This window comes from Mesoplodon bidens, assembly GCF_964165515.1.
Source record: "Mesoplodon bidens genome assembly, chromosome: 7".
NCBI classification, from domain to species: Eukaryota; Metazoa; Chordata; class Mammalia; order Artiodactyla; family Ziphiidae; genus Mesoplodon; species Mesoplodon bidens.
The window spans coordinates 15,081,807-15,096,275 of record NC_138164.1 but is presented as its reverse complement, the minus strand read 5'-3'; the positions used below and the strand labels follow the sequence as shown (position 1 = coordinate 15,096,275).

At 46.6% G+C, this 14,469-nt stretch overlaps 1 protein-coding gene across 10 annotated transcripts in view; it reads left to right on the top strand.

The window, feature by feature from the left end:
• Positions 1 to 14,469, top strand: part of CEP164 (centrosomal protein 164) — a 72,250-nt gene that overhangs the window by 17,825 nt on the left and 39,956 nt on the right. For 7 of the 10 annotated variants that reach the window (XM_081241429.1, XM_081241427.1, XM_081241423.1 and 4 more), the window contains 4 exons: positions 7,032 to 7,236; positions 9,354 to 11,027; positions 13,782 to 13,937; positions 14,329 to 14,463. In XM_081241429.1, coding sequence (XP_081097555.1) covers positions 7,032 to 7,236; positions 9,354 to 11,027; positions 13,782 to 13,937; positions 14,329 to 14,463 — 2,170 coding nt within the window. The remainder of the gene's footprint in view (positions 1 to 7,031; positions 7,237 to 9,353; positions 11,028 to 13,781; positions 13,938 to 14,328; positions 14,464 to 14,469) is intronic. The other 3 variants (XM_081241426.1, XM_081241431.1, XM_081241432.1) reach the window with 3 other exon arrangements.

Sequence of the window (14,469 nt, the reverse complement as noted above, 5' to 3'; positions counted from 1 at the left end):
TCTAGTGTAGTTTTCATTTTAGTTATTGTATTGTTCATCTCTGTCTGTTTGTTCTTTAATTCTTCTAGGTCTTTGTTAAACATTTCTTGCATCTTGTCAATCTTTGCCTCCATTCTTTTTCCGAGGTCCTGGGTCATCTTCACTGTCATTATTCTGAATTCTTTTTCTGGAAGGTTGCCTATCTCCACTTCATTTAGTTGTTTTTCTGCGGTTTTATCTTGTTCCTTCATCTGGTACATATCCCTCTGCCTTTTCATCTTGTCTGTCTTTCTGTGAATGTGGTTTTTGTTCCACAGGGTGCAGGACTGTAGTTCTTCTTGCTTCTGCTCTCTGTCCTCTGGTGGATGAGGCTATCTAAGAGGCTTGATGGGAGGGACTGATGGTGGGTAGAGCTGACTGTTGCTCTGGTGGGCAGAGCTCAGTAAAACTTTAATCCACTTGACTGTTGATGGGTGGGGCCGGGTTCCCTCCCTGTTGGTTGTTTTGCCTGAGGCAACCCAACACTGGAGCCTACCTGGGCTCTTTGGTGGGGCTGATGACAGACTGTGGGAGGGCTCACGCCAAGGAGTACTTCCCAGAACTTCTGCTGCCAGTGTCCTTGTCCCCACGATGAGCCATAGAGCCCCCACCCCTGCCTCTGTAGGTGACCCTCCAACACTAGCAGGTAGGTCTGGTTCAGTCTCCCCTGGGGTCACTGCTCCTTCCCCTGGGTCCTGATGCGCACACTACTTTGTGTGTGCCCTCCAAGAGTGGAGTCTCTGTTTCCCCCAGTCTTTTCGAAGTCCTGCAATCAAATCCCACTAGGCTTCAAAGTCTGATTCTTTAGGAATTCCTCCTCCCATTGCCGGACTCCCATGTTGGGAAGCCTGAGGTGCAGCTCAGAACCTTCACTCCAGTGGGTGGACTTCTGTGGTATAAGTGTTCTCCGGTCTGTGAGTCACCCACCCAGCAGTGATGGGATTTGATTTTACTGTCATTGCGCCCTTCCTACCGTCTCATTGTGGCTTCTCCTTTGTTTTTGGATGTGGGGTATCTTTTTTGGTGATTTCCAGTGTCTTCCTGTCAATGATTGTCCAGCAGCTAGCTGTGATTCTGGTGTTCTCGCAAGAGGGAGTGAGAGCACGTCCTTCTACTCTGCCATCTTGGTTCCTCCCCCCATACCATACTGTCTTGATTACTGTAGCTTTATTATAAATATTGAAATCATTTAGGGTAAGTGCTGGAAATTGTTCTCCATTTTCAAAGTTGTATTCTAGGTCCCTTGCATTTCCATTATGAGTTTTAGAATCAGCTTGTCATTTTCTACAAAAAAAAAAAATCCTCTTAGTATTTTGATTGGAATTGCATTGAACCCATAAATCAGTTCGGGAGAACTGACATCTTAAACAACATTGAATCTTCCAACCCATGAACACAGTTTGTCTCCATTTATTCAATATTTAGTGTTTTTTTTTGTTTCTTTGTTTTTTTTTACGTGGGCCTCTCACTGTTGTGGCCTCTCCTGTTGCGGAGCACAGGCTCCGGACCTGCAGGCTCAGCGGCCATGGCTCACGGGCCCAGCCGCTCCGCGGCATGTGGGATCCTCCCAGACCGGGGCACGAACCCGTGTCCCCTGCATCAGCAGGCAGACTCTCAACCACTGTGCCACCAGGGAAGCCCATCTTTTATAGTTTTTAGTGTACACATCTTGCCCATATTTTGTCACATTTATCTGTCTTTTTTTGATGCTTCTGTAAATGGTATCTTTTATTTATTTATTTATTTTTATGTTATTGAAGTATAGTTGATTTACAATGTTGTGTTAATTTCCGCTGTACAGCAAAGTGATTCAGTTATAAATACATATATCTTCTTTTCATATTCTTTTCCATTATGGTTTTTTTAAAAATGTCAATTTCCAGTTGTTGATTGCCTTCATATAAAAATAAAATTGGTTTTTGTATACTGACCTTGTAGCCTGCAACCTTGCTTAACTTACTTATGTCAGTTCTAGTAGCTTTTTTGTAGATTCTATAGGATTTTCTACATAGATGGTATGTCTTCTGGGAATAAAGACATTTTTTCATCTTCCTTTCTAACCTGGATACCTTATATTTCTATTTCTTGCCTTACTGCACTGACTGTAACCTCCAGTACAATTGAATAGAAGTGGTGACAATGGACATTTTGGCCTTGTACCTGATCTTAAGGGGAAGCATTCAGTCTTTCACCATTAAGTATGATGTTAGGTGATGTTAGCTGTAGGGTTTTCTAAATGCCATTTGTCAGGATGAGGAAGTTCCCTTGTATTCCTAGCTTGCTGAGAGTTTAAATCCGAAATGGATGTTGGATTTTATCAAATACTTTTTTCTGTATCTATTGATAGAATCATATGATTTTTCTATATTGGTCTGTTAATATGGTCAGTTATATTGATTGGTTTTCAAATGTTACACCGACCTTACATGCCTAGGGTAAACTCTGCTTGGTAATGATTATATATTATTGGATTTGATTTTTTTAAAAATTTTGTTAAGTACCTTTGCTCCAAAATGATAACTTGAATGTGATGAGATGGATAGAGTTGGGTATTTTTTAAATTACTGATTTCCAATTTTATTTGTTCATTATATCTATTCTTTGTTACACATTGAGAGTTCTTTTTGTTCAGTAAGTGATCCTGTTTATGTAAATGTTCTATGTGTGCTTGATAAGAATGTAGTCTCTCATTTTTGGATACAGCGTTCTTTTTTTTTTTAATTAATTAATTTGGTTGCACCGGGTCTTAGTTGCAGCCCGTGGGCTGCTTAGTTGCAGCAGGAGGGCTCCTTAGTTGTGGCATGTGAACTCTTAGTTATGGCATGCATGTGGGATCTAGTTCCCTGACCAGGGATCGAACCCAGGCCCCCTGCATTGGGAGTGTGGAGTCTTATCCACTGCACCACTGGGGAAGTCCCCAGCGTTCTTTTTTTATTGAAGTATAGTTGATTTACAATTTTGTGTTAGTTTCTGGTGTGCAGCAGAGTGATTCAGTTTTATATATATATATATACACATACACACACACACATACATATATATAAGAGTATATGATGAACCTAGGGCAGAACAGGAATAAAGACGCAGACTTAGAGAATGGACTTGAGGGCATGGGGAGGGGGAAGGGTAAGCTGGGACGAAGTGAGAGAGTAGCATTGACATATGTACAGTACCAAATGTAAAATAGATAGCTAGTGGGAAGCAGCTGCATAGCACAGGGAGATCAGCTCAGTGCTTTGTGACCATCTAGAGTGGTGGGATAGGGAGGGTGGGAGGGAGGTGCAAGAGGGAGGGGATATGGGGATATATGTATACATACAGCTGATTCACTTTGTTATACAACAGAAACTAACACAGCATTGTAAAGCAATTATACTCCAATAAAGATGTTAAAAAAATATATTCTTTTTCATAATCTTTTCCATTATAGTTTATTACAGGAGGTTAAATATAGTTCCCTGTTCTATACAGTAGGACCTTGTTGTTTTTCATATATAGTAGTTTGTATCTGCTAATCCCAAACTCCTGATTTTTCCTTACCTCATCCCTTTCCCCTTTGGTAACCATAAATTTGTTTTCTGAGTCTGTGAGTCCGTTTCTGTTTTTGGATACAGGGTTCTTAAATGTCCTTTATATCAAGCATGCTAAATGTGTTTATCTTCCTGTGTCCTGAGTAATTGTTGTCTGGTCTTACTCTTTCTGTTTTTTTTTGTTTTTGGCTGCACTGTGTGGCTTGTGGGATCTTAGTTTCCCAACCAGGAATCGAACCTGGGCCCCAGCAGTGAAAGCTCTAAGTCCTTGCCAGGGAAATCCCTGGTCTCACTCTTTTTTTTTAATTTTAATTTTATTTATTTATTTTTGTCTGCCTTTGGTGTTCGTTGTGGTGCGCGGGCTTCTCATTGTGGTGACTTCTCTTGTTGCGGAGCACGGGCTCTAGGCGCACAGGCTTCAGTAGTTGTGGCACGCGGGCTCTAGAGTGCAGGCTCAGTAGTTGTGATGCACAGGATTAGCTGCTCCGAGGCATGTGGGATCTTTCAGACCAGGACTCGAACCCGTGTCGCCTGCATTGGCAGGCGGATTCTTAACCACTGTGCTACCAGGGAAGTCCCTGGTCTCACTCTTGAATAGTGGTTTAGTTGAGTACAGATTTGTCAACAGCTGTTTGACAATACTGTATACCATTATCTTCTGACCGCTGGTTTTGCTAGTAAGACATGTTTTTTGGTTTCATTAGTTGTTCCTTTGTAGGTAATCAACTTTTCCCCCCTCTGGTTGTTTTTATTATTTTGTTTTTAATCTCTGGTGTTCTGTAATTTCACAACAGTGTGTCTAGGTGTGGATTCATTGTTATTTACTGTGTATAGGAATTGGAGTGCTTCCTTACTCTGAGGACTCATATCTCTCTTAAATTTTGGAAAATTCTCAACCATTATCACTTTCTTTTCTACACCTCTTACTGGAAATATATTGGACCTTATTATTTGATCCTCCATGTCTCTTAACTTCTGTTTCATATTTGAAAAATCACTTTATAATTTCCTTTAGCATATTTATTTCTCAATTCACTATTTGTTTCTTCTTCTGCATCAGATCTGGTTGTTTTTCATTTTGAATTTAATGACTACCAGTTCCTTCAAGTTCTCTTATGTTCTTTTCAATATGTCTAGGTTTTTTTTAGAGTTCTGTTCTTTCATTATGGATTCTACTCCTTTATCCCTACAATAATTTTAAATATTGTTATTTTTAGTCTTCTTTTGATTGTTCTATTATCTCAGTTCTTCTTTTCATTGTGTTACTGATTTTCCCTCATGGTGAAATGTTTTCTCACGTTTCCTCTGTAATTAGTTATTGTGCATTTTGTGAATTCATCTTCTGCAGAGGTTATTTTCTGTGAGTGTCTCATTCCTAGGTTGTTGAGTGGCTTTACAATGGTTTCTGCCAAGGAGTTTTCAGTGGTTTAGGACGAAATTTTTACATTAATTTCCTGACTTGGGATTCCCTTACCACATTTTGGACTATATATCTACATGTGTCTTGGGGTTTCAGTTTTTCATTAAATTTTATTTTCCCCACCTAGAACCTGGAGTGGGTGACATGCTTCCTTGCTGCTTCCATGACCTAGGTCCTTTTATTCATGGAGGGAACAGTCCGTAGGGCCCCAGATACAGCTAGGGTCTCATTTCCAGTTCCTAAATTCACGAAGGCCTAAGGCCACATTTTGTTCTAAACTGGCATTAAAACCCAAGTTCCACAGGCCTATATCCAGGTCAGATACCAGTTTTGACAGTCAGTTCATGCACTTATTATTCAGGTTTCATGTTTTCTTTTTGTTTCTGGCACCTGAGAATTTCTCTTTCCGTTTGGCTATGTGAATAGTGGTGCTGTGACCATTGGTGTACAGATGTCTGTTCAAATCCCTGCTTTCAATTCTTTTGGGTATGCATCCAGAGGTGGAATTTCTGGTTCAAATGGTAATTCTATTTTTAATTTTTTGAGGAACTGTCATACTGTGTTCACTGTGGCTGCACCATTTTCCATTCCTACCAGTAGTGCACCAGGGTTCCAGTTTCTCTACATCCTTGCCAGCGCTTGTTATTTTCTGCTTTTTTTTTTTTTTTTTGGCCACGCCCTGCAGCATGTGAGATTTTAGTTCCCCAACCAGGGATTGAACCCGGGCCCTTAGCAGTGAGAGCGCCGAGTCCTAACCACTGGACCGCCAGGGAATGCCCGTATTTTCTGCTTTTTTGATAATAGCCATGCTAATGGGTGTGAAGTGACGTTTCATTGTAGTTTTAATTTTCACTTCCCTAATCTTTAGTGGTGTTGAGCATCTTCTCATGTGCTTCTTGGCCATTTGTATGTCTTTTTATCTTTTACCTCTGATATTTTTCCTGTTTTACTACATATTTTCTCTTTTATTTGAATTAAGATTGAGCTTGTCAAATTTCATAAGGAGCCTGATTGGGATTGTTTTGGATTTATACATTAATTTGAGGATTATTGGCATGTTTACAGACTTGAATCTTTCTATTCAGGAACACTGGGTGTCTCTCCAATTGTTTTTTCTTTTTTCTTCCCCTGAATTTTCAGTAAAGCTTTATGAAGATTTTGCACACTTTGGATTTATTCCTGGGTATTGCATCTTTTATATTGCTATCGTGAATTTTTTTTTCTATTAGCTGTCCTGATGGATTACTGATAATGGTGGGTGGGATGAATGGCTTATTTTAGACTTGTTCATGTTGAGACCTACCTTCTACATTATTTTCTTTTATTGTTGATTGACCCCACTAGCTTGGATTATCACCTCTTACGAGTTTAGAGTCTTTTGCAAAATCAGAGCTATCACAATGCATATTTTTTCTTTAGATCATTTATGAAAATATTAAGCAAGTTCTATCCCAGAATTTATCTCCATGATACCATAGTGTTTGTATTTATCCATCTAAAACCAAGTTTATCCCTACTCTAGTCTACCATGAATTCTCAGGAACCTTAACAATTAAACGTCTCCATCTAGAGAAGTCCTTAGGTATCCCAATCATTTGTTTCTATCTAAGGAAACTCCTTATTCTTAGCCAAATGGTACTCGTCAATTTTTATCTTTTTAATTTTGGCTGCACTGGGTCTTTGTTGTGGTGCGGGCTCTTCGTTGCAGCGCATGGGCTTCTCTCTAGTTGTGGCATGCGAGCTCCAGGGCGCATGGGCTCTCTAGTTGTGGCACGCGGGCTTAGTTGCCCCGAGGCATGTGGGATCTTAGTTCCCTGACCAGGAATCGAACCCACGTCCCCGGCATTGGAAGGCGGATTCTTAACCACTGCACCATAAGGGAAGTCCCTACCCTTCAATTTTGTGTTAATCCTTTCCTCTCTTCTTCCTTTTCTCTCTCTCCCCTTCTCCCCACAGTTCTTCCTTCTTCTCTGCCTCCTTGCCATTTTTCTTCTTCTTTTTTTTTTTCCCATGGAGCTTTGGACCTGAGCAGGGACTAACTTGTGACCTCTGCCCATCCCCAGCCAGGACATCACAGGTGATATTTACTATTTCAACTTTGCCAACGGGCAGTCCATGTGGGACCATCCCTGTGATGAGCACTATCGGAACTTGGTGATCCAAGAGCGGGGGAAGCTGTCAACTCCTGGGGCCATTAAGAAGAAAGAAAAGAAAAAGAAAAAGGAAAAGAAAGACAAGAAGGACAAAGAGACCTCCAAAATTCCCCTGGTGAGTCAGTGGATGCCAGCTCTCAGAGGGGCCAGGCCTGAAACCTGAGGGATATCGGGAACCTCTAACTGTTGACAGCTGGGAGGTTAAGAATAACAGCAATAATATAGTAATTTTTTGATAGTGCCTCATCTGAATTATGCCTGGCTTCTGGCAAATTTTCCTTTCAGGCTTCTAGAAGTGGTTACTATCTCTAAGCAATTTCTTTTTCCCCCTTGGGAGGCACATATGACATAATAGGATTAGAGAGTGAGTGCCCTGCTGAGGATGGGCTTTTGTAGTGATGCTGTCTGCCCCTCTGGAGAGTCGGGGCACAGGGAGCGCTTGGTGGAGGCCAGAGAACCCAGAGGAGCGAGTGCCTCTCCTCTCCTTTCCGAGCCAGGCTTTCCTCGTGTGGGTTCATCATGTGTCTCAGTGGTGCAAATGCCTAGATGTCTGATGAGCCATAATTCAGTTGTCAGAACATCAGTGCCTTCAAGATCCAAAAAGAAAAGCTTGAGGCTTTATCTGGCCCTGTGGATGGCCTTTGCTGCCAGTGTCCTCGGTTCATGGTGGATAACTGAAATTTGATCGCAGTGCCATCACCTTGGTCCCAAGTAGCTTTTTTACTCAGAGTTGAAAGTTATCTTTCCCATTATCATTCTATTTGTCCCTCCAAGTGTGAGGCAGGTGGGCCACGTTGAGGAGAGGGAGGGACCTGGGAACCCAGTTTAGCCAGGTGGGGAACACTGGGAATACCTTTTCAACCCTCTTAATGGTCGAGTTGATTTGCTCTCTTATTTATAGTCTTTATTTCCCACTGGTGCCTGGTGCTTACTTCTCAGTGAAGATTTCCTCCATCTTCCTTCCTTTGCAAGGTGTCAGTTCTGACATTGGATAGTTGCTGATGAATTTGTCCTTTTTAATCATTTCCAAGCTCTACAGATACTCCCCCCCCCCAATATTACTAATCATGGTTCTGAGAAATAAGACAGCAAGTCCATTCTTCCAGGTGGAGAAAAGAGAACAGGTAATTTCCAAAGAGGCTGAATTTTCTAATGGCATGTGTTTGAAAGGTAAAAGATGTATAATGGGCTTTTCACTAACCCCGGACTGTTTTAGATGATAATCAGCATCTGGGCAGGCTCTGGCATGACTGAAGGTGAGAGAGGGAATGAAGTGAGGGCTCTGGGGTGGAGGGTTGGGTAATAGACTGAGCTCTGGGTGTGTGACTGAGTTCCTGGAGCTCCCTGTTAAAAAGGATTCCTCCTGTGGTTTCAGGAGCTGAGGGCAAGTGGACTGCCCTGGGCTGCCAGTCTGGATCTTAGGGCTCAGGAGAGGCGCAAACCAGAGTTTGTCCAGGGGCAGGCCTGACCAGGTGGGCGACCGGGCTCAGGTGGTTTGGGCTCTCTGGAGGAGAGCTGGGTGGAGTTTAGGGTGAATGTTTGCAGGGTGTGGTTGATCTGTTATGGTTTTGTCTACCCCAAGATTCCCTGACTGTGTGGGCCTCTCTTGAGCAGTACCAACTCTTGCCTTTGGTAGAAGACCTAGTCCAAGTTCCCAAGGCTCAGTTCACTGCTTATGTTTCCCCTCTTTCCTCCCTTCTTAGACTCTTTCTGATAGTCCTTGATAAGGATGGTGGATTTTATGAAATTAACCAATCACAGAATTGAGAGTTTGTTGGTACCTTTGGGATAATCTAGTTGGTGATTTTCAGACTTTTGTTAGCAATGGAACCCTGTCTTCACATCAGTTCTTCCATAGAGGGCCAGTGGATAAAGAAGAAGCGGAGCTGCTCTGGTTGAACCTGGGGGTGTGGGTCTTGGTGATGCCTCTTCCCCATCACATGCCCACCATAGCAGCCCCCAAGGTACCAGGCGGAACCAATATGTGGGTTCCATGGCGCAAGGCTTGTAAGCCATTGATCTCGTCGAGCCTCCTCTTTATAGATAAGGAAACCAGGGCCCAGAGAACAACAAAGCTCAAGGGAGTTTTTAGCTTTTCTTCCCTCATTGGTTTGTGTTTCTCTTTAAAGGGAGGGTGGGTTTCTGCTAAGGGTTTGCCAAGGGCTAAGGTAGCAAGTAGAAATCAGAAGTGCTTTGTCTTAGTTTTCTCTGCCTGTTTATATACCCATCTAGGAAACACAGCCTGAGCAGGGACTTCTGCCTTCTTCCTCCTTTCTCCGTGGCCCATCCCCTCTCTCAGCACCTGGGCTGGCTAATCTGGACCTAGACCAAGAGATGCAGGCTAGAAGTGGGGGCTCCTTTAAGAAAGGGAAGAGCCCACGTATGCTGGCTGACACCCCTAGGTCTCTCACGGGCTCCCTGCCCAGCAAGCTACAGCCACTCTTCAAGGGCCAAGCTTCCCGAACCCACCAGATCTTTGCCGACGTGGAGGAAATCTTAGGCAGGGCCCCAGCCCACTGCAGGACAGAATTAGGTGATCAGCAGGGTCTGGAGAAACCCCAGCAGGCGACAGAGAAAATCTACCTGGGGTTTTCAGACCCTGAAATAGAAGAGCTGGAAATGAGGACCAGACAGCAGAAACCTGGCGCTTTGGGCCCTGACCACAGCAGGCCCTTCCGGAATGGGCAGGATGCGTTAGAGAGCAGGAGCCAGGCCTTGGTCCACTCGAAGTTTTCGGAAGCCCTCGAGGGCCTGCAGCTGAAAGGGGAGCAGCACAGCCATAACATGGCCAAGCGGAGCTCCACTGGCCCCGGGGGGGACAAGGGCCAGAGCCCCATTCCCTCGCCGTCCCCTGAGGAGGATCCCTCCCTGTCCCTTTGTTCTTCTGACCCTATGCTGCCTGCCAGGAAGAGCAAGCCGTTCTTGTTAATCAGCAGCCCAGCCGAAGACCAGAGCTGGCAGGGCGTCTCTGGGGAAGGGGGCAGCATGGGCAGGGGCAGGAGGAGGAGAGAGCCCCCGGGATTGTGGATGGGGCAGGTCTCCAAGCTTGTCCACAAGGACGCCCGTTTGGGCAGCAAGAAAATAGAGCCCGAAGACCCTGAGGCTCCAGGGGCCTCAGCCAAAGGTCCACCTCAGGGGCTCTTGCTAATACCCCCTGATACCCTGGTCTCAGAACCAGCCCAGAGCGCCCCTGCAGTCCCCTCGCAGGCCCCTCGAGGGTCTCCTGCCAGTGAGAAGACACCACCCCCAGGCTCTCTGGAGCCCCCCGAAGAAGACAGGAGGCTGGGCAAGTTTGGGCCTGACTTGGAGAGCAGCAGCAGCAGCCTGGCTTCTCACCTTGGCTCTGAGGTCCTGGGGGAGGTGACCAACTTCCCGTGGGACCTGCAGAGCTCACGGGGATCTGAGCGGGGTGTGGGTCAGTCAGGCCCCGGACCCAGGGAGCAGCACCCCAGCCCCTTCCTGGCGCCCCAGTTGTCCCACATGCAGAGCTCTGCTGAGGAGCAGTCAGAGAGTGAAGACTACTCTGAGGACCAGAGGTTCTACCAGCACGTCCTGCAGATGTTCAAGCTCTCCAGGCGGCTGGAGGGCCCGGGGCTGCCCGAGAGCACGCGGGAGAGCCCACGCAGAGACCTTGCCAGCATGGTCTGCCACCTGGCAGCCGAGTCTTCCAGGATGTCTAGTGAGGGCGAGCACGAGGCCATCAGAGCCACGGGCTCCAGGTTTCTGTCTTGGGGGCCAGAGGTGCGGGAGCGTCCCCAGAAGGTGGCCGGCGCCCTGGCTGAGCAGGAGGCCTCTCAGCAAGCTCGTTTCCAGCCAAGCAGCAGCCCCCTCAGTCAGGGGCTGGTCAAGCTGAGTTCCAGCAGAGGGCTTGCTACAGAGCCAGGCAAGATGCAGCTTCTCAACCAGGTAGGCTTCTTAGAGAGCACGGCCTTCAGGCTCAGTGAACTTGACAGGGAGGGAGCAGGTTGAGCTGACACCCTAACACAGCCAGCAGGTCTGCTTTCCTGTTATCTGCCCTCCCTGGGTGACTATTGATCCCTTAACCACCCAGGATGGCCATCCCGTGGGAGGACATGCAGTTCCTGTTTCTTCTGACCCATCACCTGCAAGATAGGGGCTGAGGGTATCTAGACTTCCCTTCCCTTGATCTAACTGTACTTTGTGGGTGGTTCACATGCTCTGAAGATGCTCAGTTTTGAGGGTGAGCAAGCTGGCACTTATCCTGGCACTCATGCAAGATATAGGTACTGTCCCAGGATTTGGGAATCCTTCCCCATCAGCTGATGATAGAGAGGTCCTCCCAAGTCGACACCCTACCCCCAGCCTCTGAACTTAGCCCCTTCTGGGAATCACACAGAACTAGAGAGTTAATACTGTCATGAGAAGCTGAAGCCCAGGCTCTCTCTGCCGTTCAGTGAGCTGCTTCTGCTCCTTGCTTCCCAGGGTTTCCAGAACCATGTGAATAACCTGTGTCAGGCTTGTGCTGACCGCATGGGCCTTCACTTCCTCCCCTATTGGGATCTACCAAAGGGTTGGGCTTGCCCTGTCCTTCTGACTCTTTTTCCCTTTAAAGAGTCACCACTTGCTTCATTCAGAAGTCAAATTGGATCACAGACCACCACGGGGGTCGAGCTGCATTTCCCCGGCTATTCTTTTGCTGTTGCCCAGCTATGGCTTTACCCAGTTGTTACCTCGGTTCCTAATTGCTGGCGTGCCCTGGTTCTCCGTTAGCTCTAATAACTACTGTAGCACTATAAATATCAGATAAGCTGCAGATTATCCTGAAAGTTTTAATTAGCCCAATGGCAGCAAGTTTATCCTCTCTGAAGGACAACGCCACGCACAGCCCATAGTGCGTGATCAGCTAGGAGCCAGGGATGTATAATTTCCCTGCTAACCACTGATTTGGTAAAGGCTTGGGAGAACAAAGCCCTCAGCGGGCCTGTATCCCTCCCTCAGGCCCCCAGCACGTTAGCAAATTAGCCATGTTAGGAGTCTGTAATTTTCCATAAATATAGTATGGGAAGAATTTTACTCGCTGATCCACTGGGCTGGCTGGGGGGAGCAGGCTGGGTTTGCTCACAGTTCACCTCAGAGCAGATTTCCTGGACTCCTTTTCCGCCATAGCCAGGAGGCAGTGTACAATACTGGCTTAGAGATTGCCCTGCGTTCCGGTCCCACGTCTGCCCTCATTGCAGGCCCTATGACTTGGGGCAGGGGTCTTGACCTCACCAGTCTCCGTTTGCTCTTGTGGGGACTGTGGCCTCAGATGGTTTTGACAGTGAAATGAGACAGGTGCTTACCCTGGTGCCCAGGGCTCAGGCAAAGCTGGCCAGTTTTTTTATTATCAGCTCTTTTTCTGCCTAACGAAGATATCCTGCAACAGGCCAGGTGACTGGGAACCTACAAAGGTTTGGGAGGGGGTCTCGTGTCACCTTTCAGATAAGCATCTGATGCCCTTCCCATGCAGGAATGGGTCGTGTTCAGAGCCCGCCCGATGGTCTGGCCCCAGGCCCAGCTGCGGGTGAGAAGATGGGCCACCTGAACTCCACCTGACTTCCTCAGGTTCCCCTTTCTCTCTTCAGTCCCCATGGGATTAGAGAGGAATGGAATTTTTGTGTTGTTTTATATACAATTTACGTTTGAGGATATTTAAAGAGCTCTTTGTAAACTGTCCCCAGAATGCTATCCTGCCCTGGCTTCTAAGCCCAGACTCTTGTGATGTGAATCCCTGTAATGATGGTAATTCCACAGCGCTGGTGTAGCCCTGGGCCACACACACATGCTCCTTGCTGTCAGTATCTCATTTGAATTTCTCAACAAACCTTCTTAAGTAGCAAGACACACATCATCTCTGTCTTGCAGATGAGTAGACTGAGAATCCAAGAGTCCGTGAGCGACCCAAGGTCTCACAAATTCTGCCACCCAGTTGGTTTCTCTCCCCAGTCCTCGCTGGCACAAAGCCTTCCTTTGGCCATCCCAAGAACAGGGCAAAGGAGGGGCCTGCACAGTCCTCTGGCGAGGCTCCCTCCAGCCCCTTTCCTCATCAGTGGAGAGCGGAAAGAGAGTTCTTTTGTTGCTCATGTGTATTTTTCATAGTTAATATTTATTTTAATTGAAGTAATACATGCCCATGTTATTAAACAATGTCAAGTCGAGCCAAAAGGCATAGAACGAAATATAGCAGTTCTCGGGTGTGGGTACCCCTCCCCAGAGGCAACAGCTCTCTTCCAGTGCTTGCTTCCATATTTGTAAATGATATGCTTAGACTGCTTTTTCTTGATTCATCCATTTTCAACTTTATCTATTGAGACTTCTCATGCTGGTAGATGAGGCTTTTGTCTCTTCTCTCCCCAACCCCCCAACTTCCTCTGTGGCTTCGGAGGGAGAGCACAGTCCTCTGCAGCATCTGCCAGATGTGAAAGAACCATTTGCTGAGAGATAGGCACAGAGTTACGAGAATCAGGAAACCAGCCCATGATTCTCACACGGCTGGCACAATGGTAATTTCTGGATGTTGTGTTTCATTAGCAGCCTCTGAACGGAGGCGGTTTAAATTTGAGCGGGCAGGATTTAGATGTTTTATTTTTATATCCATCTCCACACTCTCAGAGCCCTGTGGTTTCTTGGGTTTGTAACAGGATGTTTTCTGTTGCCCAGGCCCTGGGCTCCCCGTTAGCCCCCGTCCACATTCCTCTCAGGGGTCTGGCCCCGTTAAGGGGCCTGGTGGATGCCCTGCCCTCTGCTCTTCGTGGATCTCAAAGTGTGAGCCTGGGGAGCTCGGTGGAGTCTGGTCAGCTTGGAAAACTCTCACTGGTAAATGCTTTTTCTTGTGTTCAGTGTAGTTACCGTGGGGCCTCCATGTTCCATGCTAGGAACCGTGACCCATGGATGAGAAATAGAGGGCACGGGCTGAGTCCTTAATGCTTATAATCTAGTGGGGAAGGTGAGTCACACCTGGAGGATGCTGAACAGGGGCTCTGGGCGGTGGAGGATGGACCCAGGGCATAGGGACTGCAGTGGTGATTTCTCAGTCCCTGCAGCCAGGGAAGCAGGAGTTGGACAGGGAGGGATCAGTGAGCTGCTGGGGTCAGCTTCCTGGAGGTGGTGGGCTTGCTCTGGGAGCCATCTAAACAGAAAGAGAGAGGAGAAGGCGATCTGAGGGTCTTCCCCGTAAGTGCCTTGGCTTTCCTTCTCTATTTTGGAGCCTTCACAGGGTCTCAAGACTTCTGCATATACAAAGGGTCTCCTGGGCTCCATCCATGAGGACAAGAATGCTCTCAGCCTCTTGGCTTTAGGAGAGGAGACCAATGAGGAGGATGAGGTGGAGAGTGACAACCAGGTAAGA